This window comes from Melitaea cinxia, chromosome 9, assembly GCF_905220565.1.
Source record: "Melitaea cinxia chromosome 9, ilMelCinx1.1, whole genome shotgun sequence".
Classification (NCBI taxonomy): Eukaryota; Metazoa; Arthropoda; class Insecta; order Lepidoptera; family Nymphalidae; genus Melitaea; species Melitaea cinxia.
The window spans coordinates 1,329,049-1,344,943 of record NC_059402.1 but is presented as its reverse complement, the minus strand read 5'-3'; the positions used below and the strand labels follow the sequence as shown (position 1 = coordinate 1,344,943).

Below are 15,895 nucleotides of genomic sequence, written 5' to 3'. Positions count from 1 at the left end.
TTTTTTTTTGGTTAAAATTAGTTTTATTAAATACTAGTATAAAATTAGCTATTTTATTGTATTAAAATTAAACCTTTTTCAATTAAAACACTATGTCATATCAATCAAAGCACAGTGTCATATCAAACTATTTTTCACAGATAACAACCACATGACTCGATAATTGGCGGTAAAAAAGAATCAAGATGGTGGACACACAGCACTTTTGCCTGCGGTGGAACAACTACCAGAGCAGCATCACCAGCGCGTTCGAGAACCTTCGAGATGATGAAGATTTTGTGGATGTGACCCTCGCCTGCGATGGGAAGAGTTTGAAGGCGCACAGAGTCGTTTTATCAGCGTGCAGCCCGTATTTTCGAGAATTGTTAAAGGTAAAATATAAAAAAAACCTTTTTAAATCTATATTTTCATTTTTACGACTACCAATCTCAATATTTTTTAGAAAAAAAAAATTATAGCAGTGAAAGCTGTTTGAATCCTAAATAATTGCAATATTTATAGCTAATTACACTTAATTACTTATAAGCAAATATGAAATCTCATTCTCAAAACAATCGATATACGAACTCAGCATTTCATAACATTACAAATACACAGTCGATGATTCATGTGTACATTTTCTAATTTATTCGAAATAAAAAAGAAAAAAAGTAACAAAAAATGTGAATTTACAACCGATGTCAGGTGTGGGGTTCGAACCCACGCTCCCTCTCGGGAACCAGAGCTTAAATCTGGTGCCGTAGACCACTCGGCCAACCTGACTTAATCAGTGTGGGCGAAAATACGATACTAATTCTACAGTATCATAATGTAATTCTGGCATTGTTTTGTGTACATACTATTTTAGTATAATTATATATTTGTATTATTAATGTGAATTTTAATACAGAAATTTTAATTGAGGTTAAGCTTATTTTCTTTGTTTTTTTTTTTTATTTTTTTATTTAGAGATTTGCCCATCACTATGGATACTATAATATTGTAATAATAAATATTTTCTTAGTACTGTCAATTTTTGTAAATGATGAGGACTGCGAAAACCCGGGATGTCTGACGAGAACTTGGGGAGGCCTATCCCCAGCAGTGGACTGTAATAGGCTGAACTGAACTGAACTGATTATTTTAATAATTAAAATTTATTTATTTATTTATTCAATAACTAATTAGTTACAAGTAATTTATATTTATCGTTTTTTTTTTTTTGTAGTTTAAATATATTTTTACTTATTACTTAAAACCATTTGACTGGTTTACTTTATTACAAAAAAACAGGTGAAACAATTAATATTCATAAAAAAATTCTATTCCCCTAACCCCAACCAGTCAACGCCATGCAAGCACCCAGTGATCGTGCTCCAAGACGTGGCGTTCCCGGACCTTCACGCGCTCGTTGAGTTCATCTACCACGGCGAGGTGAACGTCCACCAGCGGAGCCTCTCATCCTTTCTGAAGACCGCTGAGGTGCTCCGCGTATCGGGGCTCACCCAGAACGATGACGCTCAGGGGGTAAGATAAGATATATTATATTTTAGACAATTAGATTTAAAAATATATTACAATTTTTATATAAGGCAATAAACCGTATCTAGTAGTAAAGCGACAGTGGGGACCAAGAATGAAATAAAACGATTAGATTTTATTAGTCATTTATTTACTTTGAAATATTGAATTTATCAAAAGTTACTAGAAAGTGTTTTTGATAGTGATTTATAACAAATGTATATAATATTCCTATTACTATTCTTTGTATAAGAAAAAATAAATAAAAAAAAGACAAAATGTCAATATAGGTCTTATATTACTGGCAACTTTACGATAATGTCAGCTTCTGCAATGCTTCTACACTTTTTTATTGTAATTATTTAAAAAATTTGAAATAAAGTTAAATAAAATAAAAATAAAAATAGTAAAATTTATAGTATAAAATAAATTTAATTAACCGATAAAAATAAGGTTAATTTATATAATTGAATAATTTTTGATGTGACGTGACTACGAAATTCCATTAGAAAAAAAACCAATGACAGTAATCGTGAATTTTAAATATAGTTGGTTAAGTAATAATGTATTACGAGTTGTAATAGATAGCACCGTCTAGACATACGTACTATTACATAGATAATACATATTATTGAAATAACTTCCAATACATTAAGCAGGCCACGAAAGAATACATAAAGATTTCACGCGACTCCATTAGTCACTCGTTACTCCTTAAATTCGTGTAGACATACCGGATCAGTGTTTTTCAAAATTTTTACATATGCTACCCCCTTTTAAGTGACACTCTCAATATCCCTTACGTTACATTTTAAGGCAAATTATAAATAACTTGTTGTCTAAAATTAAGTCAGTGATTATAAAGCTTAATAATAGTCGGTTATAACGTAGTGGCACCAATCGTCGACACTTTAAGGAGATAGTGGACTTCATTATAAAATTAAAGGTCATTTAGTCATCTTTAAACCAAAAGTAACGATTGAGTATGGTGAGGTATATTTTTGATATAATAATAGGATGTAATATTTTTATTAACTATATCCGGATTAGAAAAAAATCCTAAAAATGGAAAAAGTGTATAAATCTCCAATCATCGACACCGAATCTCCAGTAATCGACAGTTACCAATTACCGACTCATTCGCGGCCTCCTTAGTGGGTCGTTAAAATAAAATTAACAGTTTAATAAGTATTCATTTATTGTCCATAGTATAATGTCCATATTTTTAACCGACTTCAAAAAAAGGAGAAGGTTACTCAATTCGACCGTATATATATTTTTTATTTTTTTTTAATGTATGTTCGGGGATAACTCCGTCGTTTATGAACCGATTTTGATAATTCTTTTTTTTTTTGTTGGAAAGGAGATATCCCTAGTTTGATGCCATGATAAGGAAAGCAGGATCTGATGATGGGATCCCAGAGAAATCGGGGGAAACTCTCGAAAATCCGCATAATTTTTACTGGGTGAACCGATTTTAATGATTTTTAATTTAATTGAAAGCCGATGTTTATCATGTGGTCACATTTAAATTTCATCGAGATCTGATTACAACTTTTTGAGTAATCTTTGATAATGCGTATTTACTTGACTAATTTTTCGTCTACCTACGTTGTATTACTTGTCGATATAATTGAAGTCGGCTTTTCTTCGTTTGCCTGCAAACACAATTATTCTTTCTGAAGTGTATTAATCATAAAAATGCACAGATTACACACTTACAGGCTTATGTAAATTATAATAAAAAGGGTCAATATAATTAACAAACAATTATCAAAAAGTTTCATCATCATCATTTCAGCCTATTGCAGTCTACTGCTGGGCATATGCCTCCACAAGTTCGCGCCAAAAATGGTATGCGACTGCAATCTTTTCGCCATTTTTTTACAGCTTCTAAGGTTTTTTCTAACTGGTTGGGAGTATAATTTTTTCTCGGAACCATCTGTAAGAACCAATCATCGACACATTATTTCCCAATAATCGACACTTGTCGATTACTGGTCCCTCGACTTTGTTTAGTTTACTTCAAATATCTACCAAATACGCAAATTAAGAAGAACTATATTCGCTTGTCAAATGAAAAATGTTTTCAAAAAATTATTATCGACCCGTGTCGATTATTGGTAAAAGTCAGTTTATGAAAACCAGTGATCGACACCAACATTATACTAAATATCAAAATAACCTTAAACTTTCGTTAGAACAAAAATCGATCGTATAGTTCTTATAATAAATAACCCGTGAAAAACATAAAATCCAAATATGTTAGACTACATTAGTATAATTAATAAAAAAAATGTACTCACTTCCTTAAGGATTTCACTAAGAAATGTTGTAATTTTCACCGGTACTCCAGGCGCAATCAGTTGTTACACCGTCATTTTCAAAAAAAAGACGGATATCGCTCAAAAGTCACTGGGAGCCAATCAAAAGTGTGCTATCTATGGTACAGTTTTGCTATATTAAGAAATCGTTTTCCTACTCTTATTTGATTGAATCAAAATATAAAGTGTCGGTTATTGGGTCTTGTCGGTCATTGGTGCCACTACGGTATATGATTTAATAATAAACTGAAATTTTATTTTTTTCTTATTGCGTATGCTAGTAATTGTCTCGTAGTTCGAAATAGTATATTGAGAAACACTGCACTAGATATTAAATAGTTATTTAATTATTTATTTAGATATTAATAATAAAATTGATCAACAGCCTCTCGTGCAGAGCATCGCTCGCGCAGCGGCCGCAGCGGCGTCATCCCCCCACACACCGCCTCACCCCGCGCACACCCCCCACACCCCCCATACCCCGCACACACCCAGCTACACCGAGAAACTCGAGGAAGCACTGTTGCACCCTCCACCCATCATGCGTCGCATCCCCCTCCCGCCTCGCCGCATGTCACGCTCAGCTGACAACTCACCCGACGTCATCAAGCGAGCCCGTCACGACAACAACAACGAGCAGCCTCAGATACACGATTTCTCAACAAAGAGCCACTCGATGGTGAACAACACTCGAGCTCATGAGCAGGGGAACAACGGGAACGGGATATCGAACTCGAGCTCGTCCCCTTCCCCGAGGCTGATGGATGAAGTCAAGAACGAGCCGCTCGACATGATCTGCCCCTCGAACCCGGACATCGATAGGAGTACGGACGACACACCGCCTCATTCCCATCACAGACCACTTGTGAGTTGGTAAAAATCATCCGTTGTAACACGACAATCGATAAAAAAAATTTTTACCTACACTACGTTATTCCACCCCATAATAGTTTTAATATCACTATAAACATTTCAATAATCAGAATATATGAGCTAATACATTTCCAAAATATTATAAAAAAGAGGATAACATTCCTATAGGTATAAAAAAGCCGCTTATAATTGATAAATCCTAAATATAAGAAAAAAAATTAGCATTCCTTATTTAAAATTTGAAGTACAAAGAATGGCTATTTGAACATAAAGTCATGATTGTCATAATTCACAATTAATGTGCACTAATGCCAGTAACACAATATAAACGTAGTATAATATAAACACGTGACATCCTCACGTACTCGCTGGCATTGAGACTTACCGAGTATTAGAAGCACTAACTAGAACCTATACCCGGAATCGTGCGAGAGTCGTATGACGCGTCAATTGTACCAACGGTCGTTATTTCAATGTTTGTAAATCGCTTCGACCTTCAAAAAAGATTATTGAAAAAAAATCTGTTTAGAAAGATTGAAACAAAATATTTTTCATTCAATACATTTTATATTTCATGTAAGAAAATAAAATAAAAGTCACTAAGACTATATCGCTGTAATAATAACATTTTTCTAAGAAAATTCATACGTGACTTTTTAGTCATAATTATAATTTGAAAAAAAAAAAAAACTTTTAATGTAAAGATTTACATGAAATTAACACTAACAAAATAACTTAAAATAACTAACAATTAACAAAATACTATTCGTAATTCTTCAGTCTGTAGCCTCTAAATAAATCGTAAATGAATTTATGAGTTAAAAAATTGTCTCCAGGAGCCCTAAGGTTACCGTACTCGAGCCCACTACAATTTATTACTCGCCAAAAAAATCTGAGCAAAAAGTCCAATAGTAGGTACGCGTTATTACGAAGTTAGATTGACTTAATAACTTCAACTGAAATACCGAGGTTTTAATTCTTGGAAATATTAACTTAGTAAGTAACAGTTTTCTTTTTTTTCGGTAAATTTTGTCATGCTATCTATTCCGTTTTTTAAATAATTAATTTTGAGCTATTTTAATGATAAAATAACATTAGACTTGCAAAATAGACTATAACTTATTTCCTATCTGTGTTTAGTCTACAACGTTGACGTATTCTGAAGTATTTATTATTTTAAAAGGTTTCCTATTAAATATTTGTAACATAGTTCAGATAGCGTAGCATCCGAGCGGTAAACATAACTTAGTTCGCATAGTTCAGAAGTTCACATAGCTTCTGCTAACCCTCGTTTGATCACACAAGTGCCTTTGTCGACTCGCATAAAATTATTATATTGATTTTTCACTGGCTGTATCGCACGGTTTTACTCGTATTGCTATAAGTACCTATTTAACTTAAATGCCTTGCTTTTATGAGTGCAAAGATTTATCTTACTAGTTTCCAAAAAAAAAATTAGACAAATTTCAAAAAAATCTGCTAAGATCCCAATAGCACGAATAAATTAACACTTAAATAAAAATGCATATGTAATTTGAAAAACTTAATAATTATAATAATAATTAATAAACGCTTCACACTCAACGGATCCCCCAGTAGGATTTTCTCCTGTGTTGGGGGTCCGGAAACACACACAATACACAAACACAACGCCGAGACCACGACAAACATCTATATGGCCGATACAAATGTCTGTCGTGAGCGGGAATCGAACCCACGGGCCAGCGTGACAGCCAGTGCTATGATCGCTGCGCCAACGCGTCGTCAATCACTTGATGCTCATATTTTTATTATTTTTTATTCTACTCTAATACTAATCCTTTTAGGCATATTAGTTAGATGTAATCCTCTATACACTCTGACAACTACATTTCTAAGACATTAAGTAAATAAGTCAAAGATTAGTTACGTGACAGGGCTAAAGTTTAATACCTACGCGTCGCTGTCACAGGGAGGCGGGCCGCCGTCGCGTGCGAGCTCAGCTGAAGCAGACGACCGCACCCCGCCCCCGCAACTGCCACCCTCGCCGTTCATATCGCCCGCAGAGACTAAGCTGTTCGCACCGCAACACAACTACAACTACAGCATGACGGCCCTCACTGATCCATCTGCACTAGCCGGTAATGACGCTTTTGTGATGTAACTTTGTTGTTTTTTTTTTTATATTAACTTTAGGAATTATTTAATACGGAAAACAGTCGTTTTCTTCTTGTTAGCTTTATTTTTACTTGATTAACGTAATTACCTAGGTATGAGCTGTGTTTTGATTTACTATATTAATGATTCTTTAAGTATTTGGAACTGGCAATATGAATCTATAAGTAGGTATTACTTATCATATTGCTAGTACCGTAAATAACATTTAACTAATAAGAAGTTGAGTCATTATTTCAATGAAACTTATAACAAAATTAGACACGGTGGCGGTACTTGCCGAGTTAGGGATGAGGATTTGGGTTTTAGAATGGACAAAACAAGCTTTGTATGGAGGAGTGAATAAGACCCATGCAATTTCCAGGTCTGTCGAGCCCGCTGGCACCGGACGGCATGGCGAGCACATCACAAGGTGAGTTAGCTTGTTAGCAACAAGTTTATTTTATGCATACTTACATATATTGAAACAAACGATATTTTTAATGCACTGTCTGTCGTATGCCACCATCACCGCTTCCTCTCTGCTCTGTCATTATTAGGTATATATATCATTATTAGGTTTTATATTTAAAAAATTAAATGTATGAGGCAATTATCACGTGACATATTTTTAATATATGTATTATTATTATATATACTCCTAACCTGTATATGTCTTCATTATGTGCTGTGTTTTGTACTCAATATTAATGTTAGCTTTTTGTGTTTTGGTTCGATGGACTTGCGCGTATCTCTTTTCATTTGTCGGATCTGTACACACTGCGAAAATGAGAATTGATCATTGAACCAAAACGCAACTTGGCGTGCATGTTACTGTATTGTTACTATAGTTTAATGTATACTATATCAAGAAAATTGCTAGCTTGTTTTCTAGATGTGTCTTGATAAGTTACGCTAGGTATCCTCCGTCCCAATTATTCCTTTCAGTTCATTTTTTTTTTCGTTAAATTTTAAAAACAAACTACTTCCTATTATTTTTAATTGTCATTCAGTTACCCCCAATCGTGTAATACGAAACGCACTAAATATGTTGAATTGGCTTATTCGTTCGGGTCAAGAAGAAAAAATTAAAAAGAAGACGGTAGCTTCCAAAATTTCAAGAAAAATCTGGAAACAATTCGATCGAAATTTAGCTTCACCGAAAAATGTTATAATGAATCATTCGTGTATCTAAACATTCTCGTATTACCCTTAGCCGTTGTTCTCTCGGGAAATATATCGTTGGGACACAAGATTGGACAATGGAATTTTAGTAGCGATCACGTGGTTATTTAAAAGATATTTCATTGAAGAATAACTAATGCTTTCATTTGAGAATTTCGAAACCGCAACAGACGATAGCGCGTTCTGAAAAAGATCGATTAAATCATCGCACGATCATCGGTGAGCTTAACTAAGACGTAGGTCGTGTTAGGAAAAGAGTTTATTGCGTTACTAATACCGCTTGGCATAATATCGACGCGTCGGATGGCTATCATCAAACAGTAAGGGGGGTGGCGGTGCTTGAAAGTTAAACGAGAGGCTACGATAGTGAGTGCATTAAAAGTGCGTTCGGAAGCTTCGATGGGGCTAACTGCTTGTGTTGTGACCAGGTGGCGCCCGCACCCCCCAGGAAGAGTACCGATGCGAGCCCTGTAACAAGAGCTTGTCTTCCCTGACGCGGCTCAAACGGCATATCCAAAACGTTCACATGCGACCGTCCAGGGAGCCCGTGTGTAACATTTGCCGACGGGTTTACTCCAGCCTGAATAGTCTGAGAAACCACAAGTCGATCTACCACCGCAAGCAGCAACCGCCCTCCGCCGGCCAGGGCCCCTTCTACCCCGTCAATTGACGCTCGACGAATCCGTTGCCATACACGTTGCCATTCGAAGAATCAAAGCTGCCATCCCAACCACCTAAAACATAGCCATAGTCTTGCCCTTAGACTTCTGTTAAGTTTAATAAAAATGTAACGCGATATGTTCCTAACATTTGTACATAGCATAGTTTTACGTGTACTTGCATGCGCATCGCCAGACTCTATATATTATGTATCTATAAATTATCGTTACTAAAATAAAATGTACGCTTGCGTGAGCGTCGCTCGCACGCGCCACGCCTCTCTGGAACCAATTGGAACATCTATGATCGGTACACGCATAACAACCAACGCTCCTTTACATAAAAGCGCATTAGTCAATTATTAAAGATCGAATCACGTTGAATTGCCTCTACAACCCAGGTTCACAAAATTGCCACCGTAAAAAATTTGGCGGCACTGAATTGTGCCAATTGGTTCCATCAGAATGGGACCCGTTGGATGCGAGCGGTCGCTGTGGTGTTGGTGTGCTCTATTCCCTGGGGGTAAGGGGTTTATTGTTGACTAATGCGCTAATGTTGGTCGTTATGTGTGGCGCAGTGGGCCCATTGGGGGCGGGTCACCGATGCGAGGTGTGCGGCAAGCTGCTGTCGACGCGGCTGACTCTCAAGCGGCACACGGAACAGCAACACCTGCAGCCGCTGCACTCGGCGCGCTGCAGCCTGTGCCACAAGGTGTTCCGCACGCTCAACTCGCTCAACAACCACAAGAGCATCTACCACCGGCGCCAGCGCGGCCCGCCGCAGCAGCAGCCCCAGAACCTCACCACCGGCGACGCCAAAATCGCTCCGCCGCATCCGCCCCACAACGTCGACTTCTACAAGTACAAGGATCAGTTCAACGTCTAAGACCTAACTGACCGCGACCTTTCGATTCTCTATCTCGTTCTTTCGTATAGATTTTTATATTTCGACCTCACACGGTTCCGACGTGCCGGCGAGGTCTCGTTTTATTTACACGTCTCGGTCTTAGAACTTGTAGCGATGTTGTGAGGCCGAAGCGGCCGACTCGCGGTCTGATGTTATTCGACGTTATGAAATTGACATTCCGTTTATGACGAGGAAGGGCGAGTTTCGGGTCGAAATTTTTAGAGAATTTAACTGACGCCCGCTAAGTGCAATACTGCGGTATGAGTATTCCTGAATTTTACACTATGTTTAATGTGTGACAATAAGGCGAAGAGAAAATTTAATATTTTGAGAAAAGAGGAAAATCTTGGTGCTGTAAAATTATATATTAGGCTTAAATTTATAAAAAGGAACAGTGTTCGTTGTAAGTAACAAAAGAGGCATATTGTTTTTAACATTGTGTTCATTTTTCGGCGTTTTGCAATTTTGTTTTTATTTATTCTGTACTTTTTACCTTCATGATCTCACACTTAGATATTTATACGAGATTACTAAAAAATCTATTTAAAAATAAATAAAATTATATACACAAATATTTAATTGGCTAATGAGGCTTTTCAAATTATTATTTTATTTAGGTGTTTTTTGTTTATTGACTGTAAGACTGAACATACAGAACACATAGCACCAATAGAACCGACAAAATTACTTTAAACAGCCACCCGCAGACGCACTGTGACCACCGCAACGGTAACAGTAACAGGTTTCATTCGATATTAATCAGCCACCGGAACAGGACATACAAATAGTTTATGGCATCACAAACAGACACACAACTTCATACAATTAACTTAAGTCGACTACTTTAATACTTTACACTTATTTTTACTGTTACTCTATCTAGTCGACTTTATTTTCGTTTACTTTTTTTACTTTTCGTTTATTTTCCAATGTTTAAGCTTTGTCAATGCACGAGCATTTCTGAGCGAAGTGAATCGCAAGGTGCCATTTTATGTAAATCAATATGGCTATAATATATATTATTATTTTTCTTAGTTTAGTCAGATTTTTAGTTACTTTCGAAACATTAGTTTTTATCACATCTTGTGTTCGTTTTATTATTTTGTTGTTGTTTCGAATTAATAGTTTCGTTTCGGCAATCACTTTTTAAAATATATTTTTTTTTTGTATAATTAACTTTATTAATGTCTTTACTGAATTTTATTTATTCGTTTCATTCGAGTCTAAATAAACATCACGTTATTGATAAAAAGTGAATAAAAATACTTAATAGGTAATAACTATTAAATCTTAATAATTCTCAGTGTTAAATGTTCCTAAATTTCAACAATGTGAATTTTTTAATATTACAATTTTTCTGCTTGCCATAAATAGTCGTAAACGATTATTATCGATATTTTTTATTAGGCAACAACTTTTAGACATTTTTTCGTAACGCTGTCTAGATTCAGAAACGCTTATTTCGAGTTTTATTCCTAACTGATATTGATGTATGTTAGTCAACCCATTGTATGTAGTTAACCTATTCATTTACATAGTTATATCAATAGCGCTGGCTTAATTAAACTTGTAGGCATTCAGTAAGTAATAGGTGTTGGATGTTGTCTCAAAATTACCCTCTGAATCTAGACGTCCGGGCTAAATGTTTTCATTTCGATATCTACTTTATCTAGTTCAATAAACATCACTATTTTCCAGCGACCTACATCGCTTAAAACAATGTTATATTTCTTTATAATAGCAATAAGAAAAATATTATCTAAGTGTAAATGTAAACACATAATTTATTGTAACAATATACACATTAAGTAATTATTAGTGCCTGCTTTACATTATTTTTTTTTTAATTATTATTCGAAAAAAAGACATATTTTGCGTAACTAAATTTTAGAGTAGTGTTCGGAACACTCACCTGTGAGGTAATCGCTATTTTTATTAGCAAATGAGGCTTCCTAAAGTAAATTTTAAATACGATATGTTATAGATTATGTTGTTATTACTAAATGCATAAACGCTTAGCCATTAAAATTTGTTTAGTTATTTAATAAGCTTTATTACGATACTTTTAAACAATTGGAAGACTAGTGTTTTGGTGCTAAATTGGAACGATGTTCGTGTTAGAAAAAAAAAATTAGGAAAATAACAAGGGTTTAACGAAAAATGGGATCTAAATTTGTTCGAAAGTTTCGCAACATTCCGTGCACGATTTAAAAAAAAAAATGTTAAGTTTTTTTTTGCAACCAATTGCAAGATTTTTGAACGTAAGTCGTAGGATTGTTGTTTTTTGTGTAGTAATTTAGTAATAGTTTTTATTGTTAATTTGGGTTTGGGAATTAAGTTAGTTGACTATTTAGATATAAGATTTATCTGAATTCGTAGCGGTAATAGCATCTACATTTTTAATTTACGATTACAGGGATGTGCTGCTGAGTTTGGCAGTAATTATTTGGCTATGTCACGTAGCACTTGAAAGATCTTGTGAATTTTATTTAAAAAAAAAAAGAATATTCAAAAAGATTTATGCCAAAATTAATAAGCGCTATAGACTGATTAGAGTAAGTACGCGTTTCAATTGTACACTATTAGGCGTATTTTCTAGAATAAAATGTACAATTATTTACTAAATTGATAATTTTATAGAGAAAAACAAAGTCAGAAGCGTAATTCGTTTCGGTTCGGTATTAAATCAAAATCGTTTGTGATTCGAGGATCTTTGTTTTTATATTTTTAATTTTTTTCGTAGTGGCTAAGTTATGGGGATCTTAGGAGATCTATAAGGTCTATGGGTTTTAAGGGCGATACTACACCGTGTTCTAAGGAGCAGAACACATCCCTGTCAAAACTACATTAGTTAGGATCTTAGCAAGTTTAAGACTGTTTCTGTGACCTGTTTAAGTTTTTTTTATCTTCCCAACATGTTAAGGGATTATTTTCTTACCGCACGTGCAGGCGTCGCGACCTTATACGATGTGTTCTTATACTTCTTGTTGGCATTTTTACTTATTTTATAAGGAATCTAAATTAATTTATTGGTTGTTGTATTGAAAATTTTATATTTTTTTCTTCTTAAATTATTATACTGTCCTTGGATCTTGATGTTTTGTTGATGATTGGCATCTATGTGATGCAGCCCATTACATTACTCGAGGTTAGAATGGTGCCAAAAATTGTTGATTTAAGTTTGTCTTCCATTGAAACGCTGTTATTTACAAAAATGAAAATTGGCTAACATCCCGGTACACGCAAGTCACCGCCTGATATAATGGGCTGCACGAAACCATAGCTCTATACTTATTAAATTAATTTCATATCACTTATTATATTTACAGATAGTTCTTTTTTCTTACTTTTAAATTAAAACCTTGACATAATTACTCATAAAATGTAATTGTAATCGTTAAACCGAACTTCATAAATCCTAATATTGATGATAATGGCGTTTTTAATAAAAACAAATATACAAAAAATATAGCTGCTAGTTTTATTCACTTCCTCACACACGATTCGTTAGAAGACGGAGCTTCCGAGATTAGAACAATTGTAGTGCACTCTTATTTTGGAACGCTTGTCATATTCCCGTCAGAGAATAATTCCCCGCCATATGCATGTGTTTGTTCTAACACTTCATCGGCCACTGTAGCTTCGCAATCATTTATATTTATTTTTCTTTTTAATTTATATTTTTTTTATATATTTTATTAATATTTTCAATCACTTTTTTCACTCCTTATTTTTCCGATGTTTTAGTTCACTTTAAAAAAAAGAATTTCACAAATAGATATGAATAACAGCTAGGAATGTAAAGGTGTTATTTTATTTTATCGGTTCCGGGGACCGACCCCACATTTGTTTTGTTTTTTCGATTTGTTTACAGGTAAAAAATTATTCTCCTGCACGCTATGCGCGAAAGTGTTGTGCTCAAAGGCGTCGTTGAAACGACATATCGCGGACAAACATGCGGAGAGGCAGGAGGAGTACAGATGCTCGATTTGCGATAGAGTTTACTGCTCGAGGAACTCCCTAATGACCCACATATACACCTACCACAAGTCCAGGCCAGGGGAGATGGATCAAATCAAGTTTTTTTAGTGACTACTCGGACGGAGTTGGCGCGGCGTGCGGCAGAATTCATCTAGCAAAGAGAACCTTCACGAAGCCAACCACCCAACCGCCGTTCTTAACATCACTCAAAAAGGTTAGAATCCGTTTATAGACAGCCACAACTTAGGGTATACTGACCGCTGGTTCATTAACAACACTCTATACTTCGATAGACATAGGTTTAAGGGTCCCTTTCTATTATGTTACTTTAATTTATGTTGATTTTTTTGATTATTTTTTTGTTATTTCTGATTTAAAACCCCCAGCCGAAGGCCCCCTCCCAACGGGTTTCGCAGTTTTGACGTTGTTGTGTTGCTTGGAGCATGCTTCTATCATTTTTGTTATCACGTGTTTCTGTGTCATTGTGGTTGAGAAAATTTCCTTAAATTTTTGAATATATACGACTCGTGATTACTGTGTAGTTAGTCAATGTGTACAGTGCATATTATTAGTATTATAATTAATTTTAAAATAACCTCATACATACTCACAAAACTATTATAACCGCTATAACCCTTTTTATATTTCATGAGCTGTTACAAGTATTGCCGAAACGAAAAACTGAAACGATTACCACAGATAACGATAAAAAAAAATACATAAACCTTTCGATCCGCAGCCGTACCGCCCCTCCGTATGCCCCCGCCGACGGCCGGCGGTATCAACGAGCCGCAAGAGTGTCCCTACTGCCGCAGGACATTCTCTTGTTACTATTCCTTGAAACGACACTTCCAAGACAAGCACGAGCAGTCCGACACGCTGTACGTGTGCGAGTTCTGCCACCGGAGGTACCGGACCAAGAACTCGCTGACGACGCACAAGAGCCTGCAGCACCGCGGCTCCAGCGGCATGCTGAAGCGGCTGCTGAAGACGTCGGCGCTGCACGGCGCGCTGGCGCCCGCGCCGCACCACCTGTTCGACCTGGGCGCCGGCGAGCGCGCGCCGCTGCCGCCCGGCCTGCAATGACCGGAGCTGGCGGGCTAGTTCGAGTGCGATGTGCGGACGGTGCGGGGCGGGGCCGGACTCTGCCGCAGCTTCACCGGCTAAGTGTGTATTATAAGCGTAGTAAAATATTGACGTTAGTTTGTAAACAATGAACAGTATTCGCACGCGCCGCGTGGGCGCTCGTCTCGTGGACGATCGGACGGTGTTCAATATGACAATGTAATTCAGAGCAATACTAAAGTATTAATGTGTCTAGTACTGCCAAATCGATGCCAACTCTATCCTAGAGAGGAAAGATTACATTTTTAATATCAATTTTGCGGATAAATGTCTAGTGTCAAATTAGATTCGGTAACTGTACAAAAGGAAAACGTACAAATTTTAAACAGTAAATTTTAAAATATTGAAAGAAAATATTTTTTAAAGAGACTTTTTTCGGATCGCCAAATCTAAATTTAAATACAGATTATTTAGAAGTTAATAACCAAAATTTTTAGATTAAAAGGAATAAAAAAATGAAAAAAAAAATGTTGATGTTAATTAAAATAAAATAAAAAGACTACTTAGAATCTGATTTGAGAGTACAAAAAAGTTACGTCTTAACGATGAATATGTGTATTCTATGTGCGTTTTGGCTTCAATAAAAAACATTTTGATCGATGTATAAGTAGCCGTGCCTTCGTTCGTCTTCATACGATACAAAAAAAAAAATGGTTTGATGAAATTATCGAGGTGACAAAGAATGTGTAAAGAGTTGGCGAACGAAAAGTTAGGGCTGTCGATAAGCGAGACTGGAGCGCCTCTGGTGCCGCCAGTCATTTAATGGGAACAGTGGGTCTTGCAGACCTATACAGGGTCAGGGAGGACGTAGGAGCGCCGGTAAGCCAACACTGCGAAGGTCTTCGAAAAGCGAGAACCTGTTCCATCGTATACGTTCGTGGTTTCAAATCACGCGGCGAAATACCGTTTCGTCTGTATAAATAACGTAGACATTAGGATATTCATTAACATAATTATATTTAATCTGTATCCATTTTTCGGATTTCTCTCTATGAGTGTATAGTGGTTTCTTATTTAAATGTCGACCAACGTAGCGGACGTCTCGTTATTGAAAATTTATTAGATTATTATTATTATTATTATTATTATTATTAATTATATTCTCAAAATTCTTAGGATCGACCATAAGATGGCTGCAGATGTAAAAATATATTATTTACTTATATTATAGGTAATCGCTTGGGTACCGCATTCGACTAAATTGCGAC

General features: G+C 35.8%; 1 protein-coding gene and 1 non-coding gene across 2 annotated transcripts; one reads left to right on the top strand and one right to left on the bottom strand.

Annotated features, from left to right (window-relative positions):
* The first annotated feature begins 126 nt into the window (after window positions 1-126).
* LOC123656540 (broad-complex core protein) lies at window positions 127-15,058 on the top strand. The gene is made up of 6 exons (XM_045592210.1): window positions 127-371; window positions 1,324-1,506; window positions 4,210-4,689; window positions 6,649-6,817; window positions 7,216-7,263; window positions 14,302-15,058. The coding sequence occupies exons 1-6, from the start codon at window positions 186-188 to the stop codon at window positions 14,646-14,648; spliced, it is 1,413 nt and encodes a 470-aa protein (XP_045448166.1). The 5' UTR covers window positions 127-185; the 3' UTR covers window positions 14,649-15,058.
* Trnal-uaa lies at window positions 679-762 on the bottom strand. The gene has a single exon. It is a non-coding gene; the product is annotated as a tRNA-Leu (tRNA).
* Window positions 15,059-15,895: the final 837 nt, after the last annotated feature.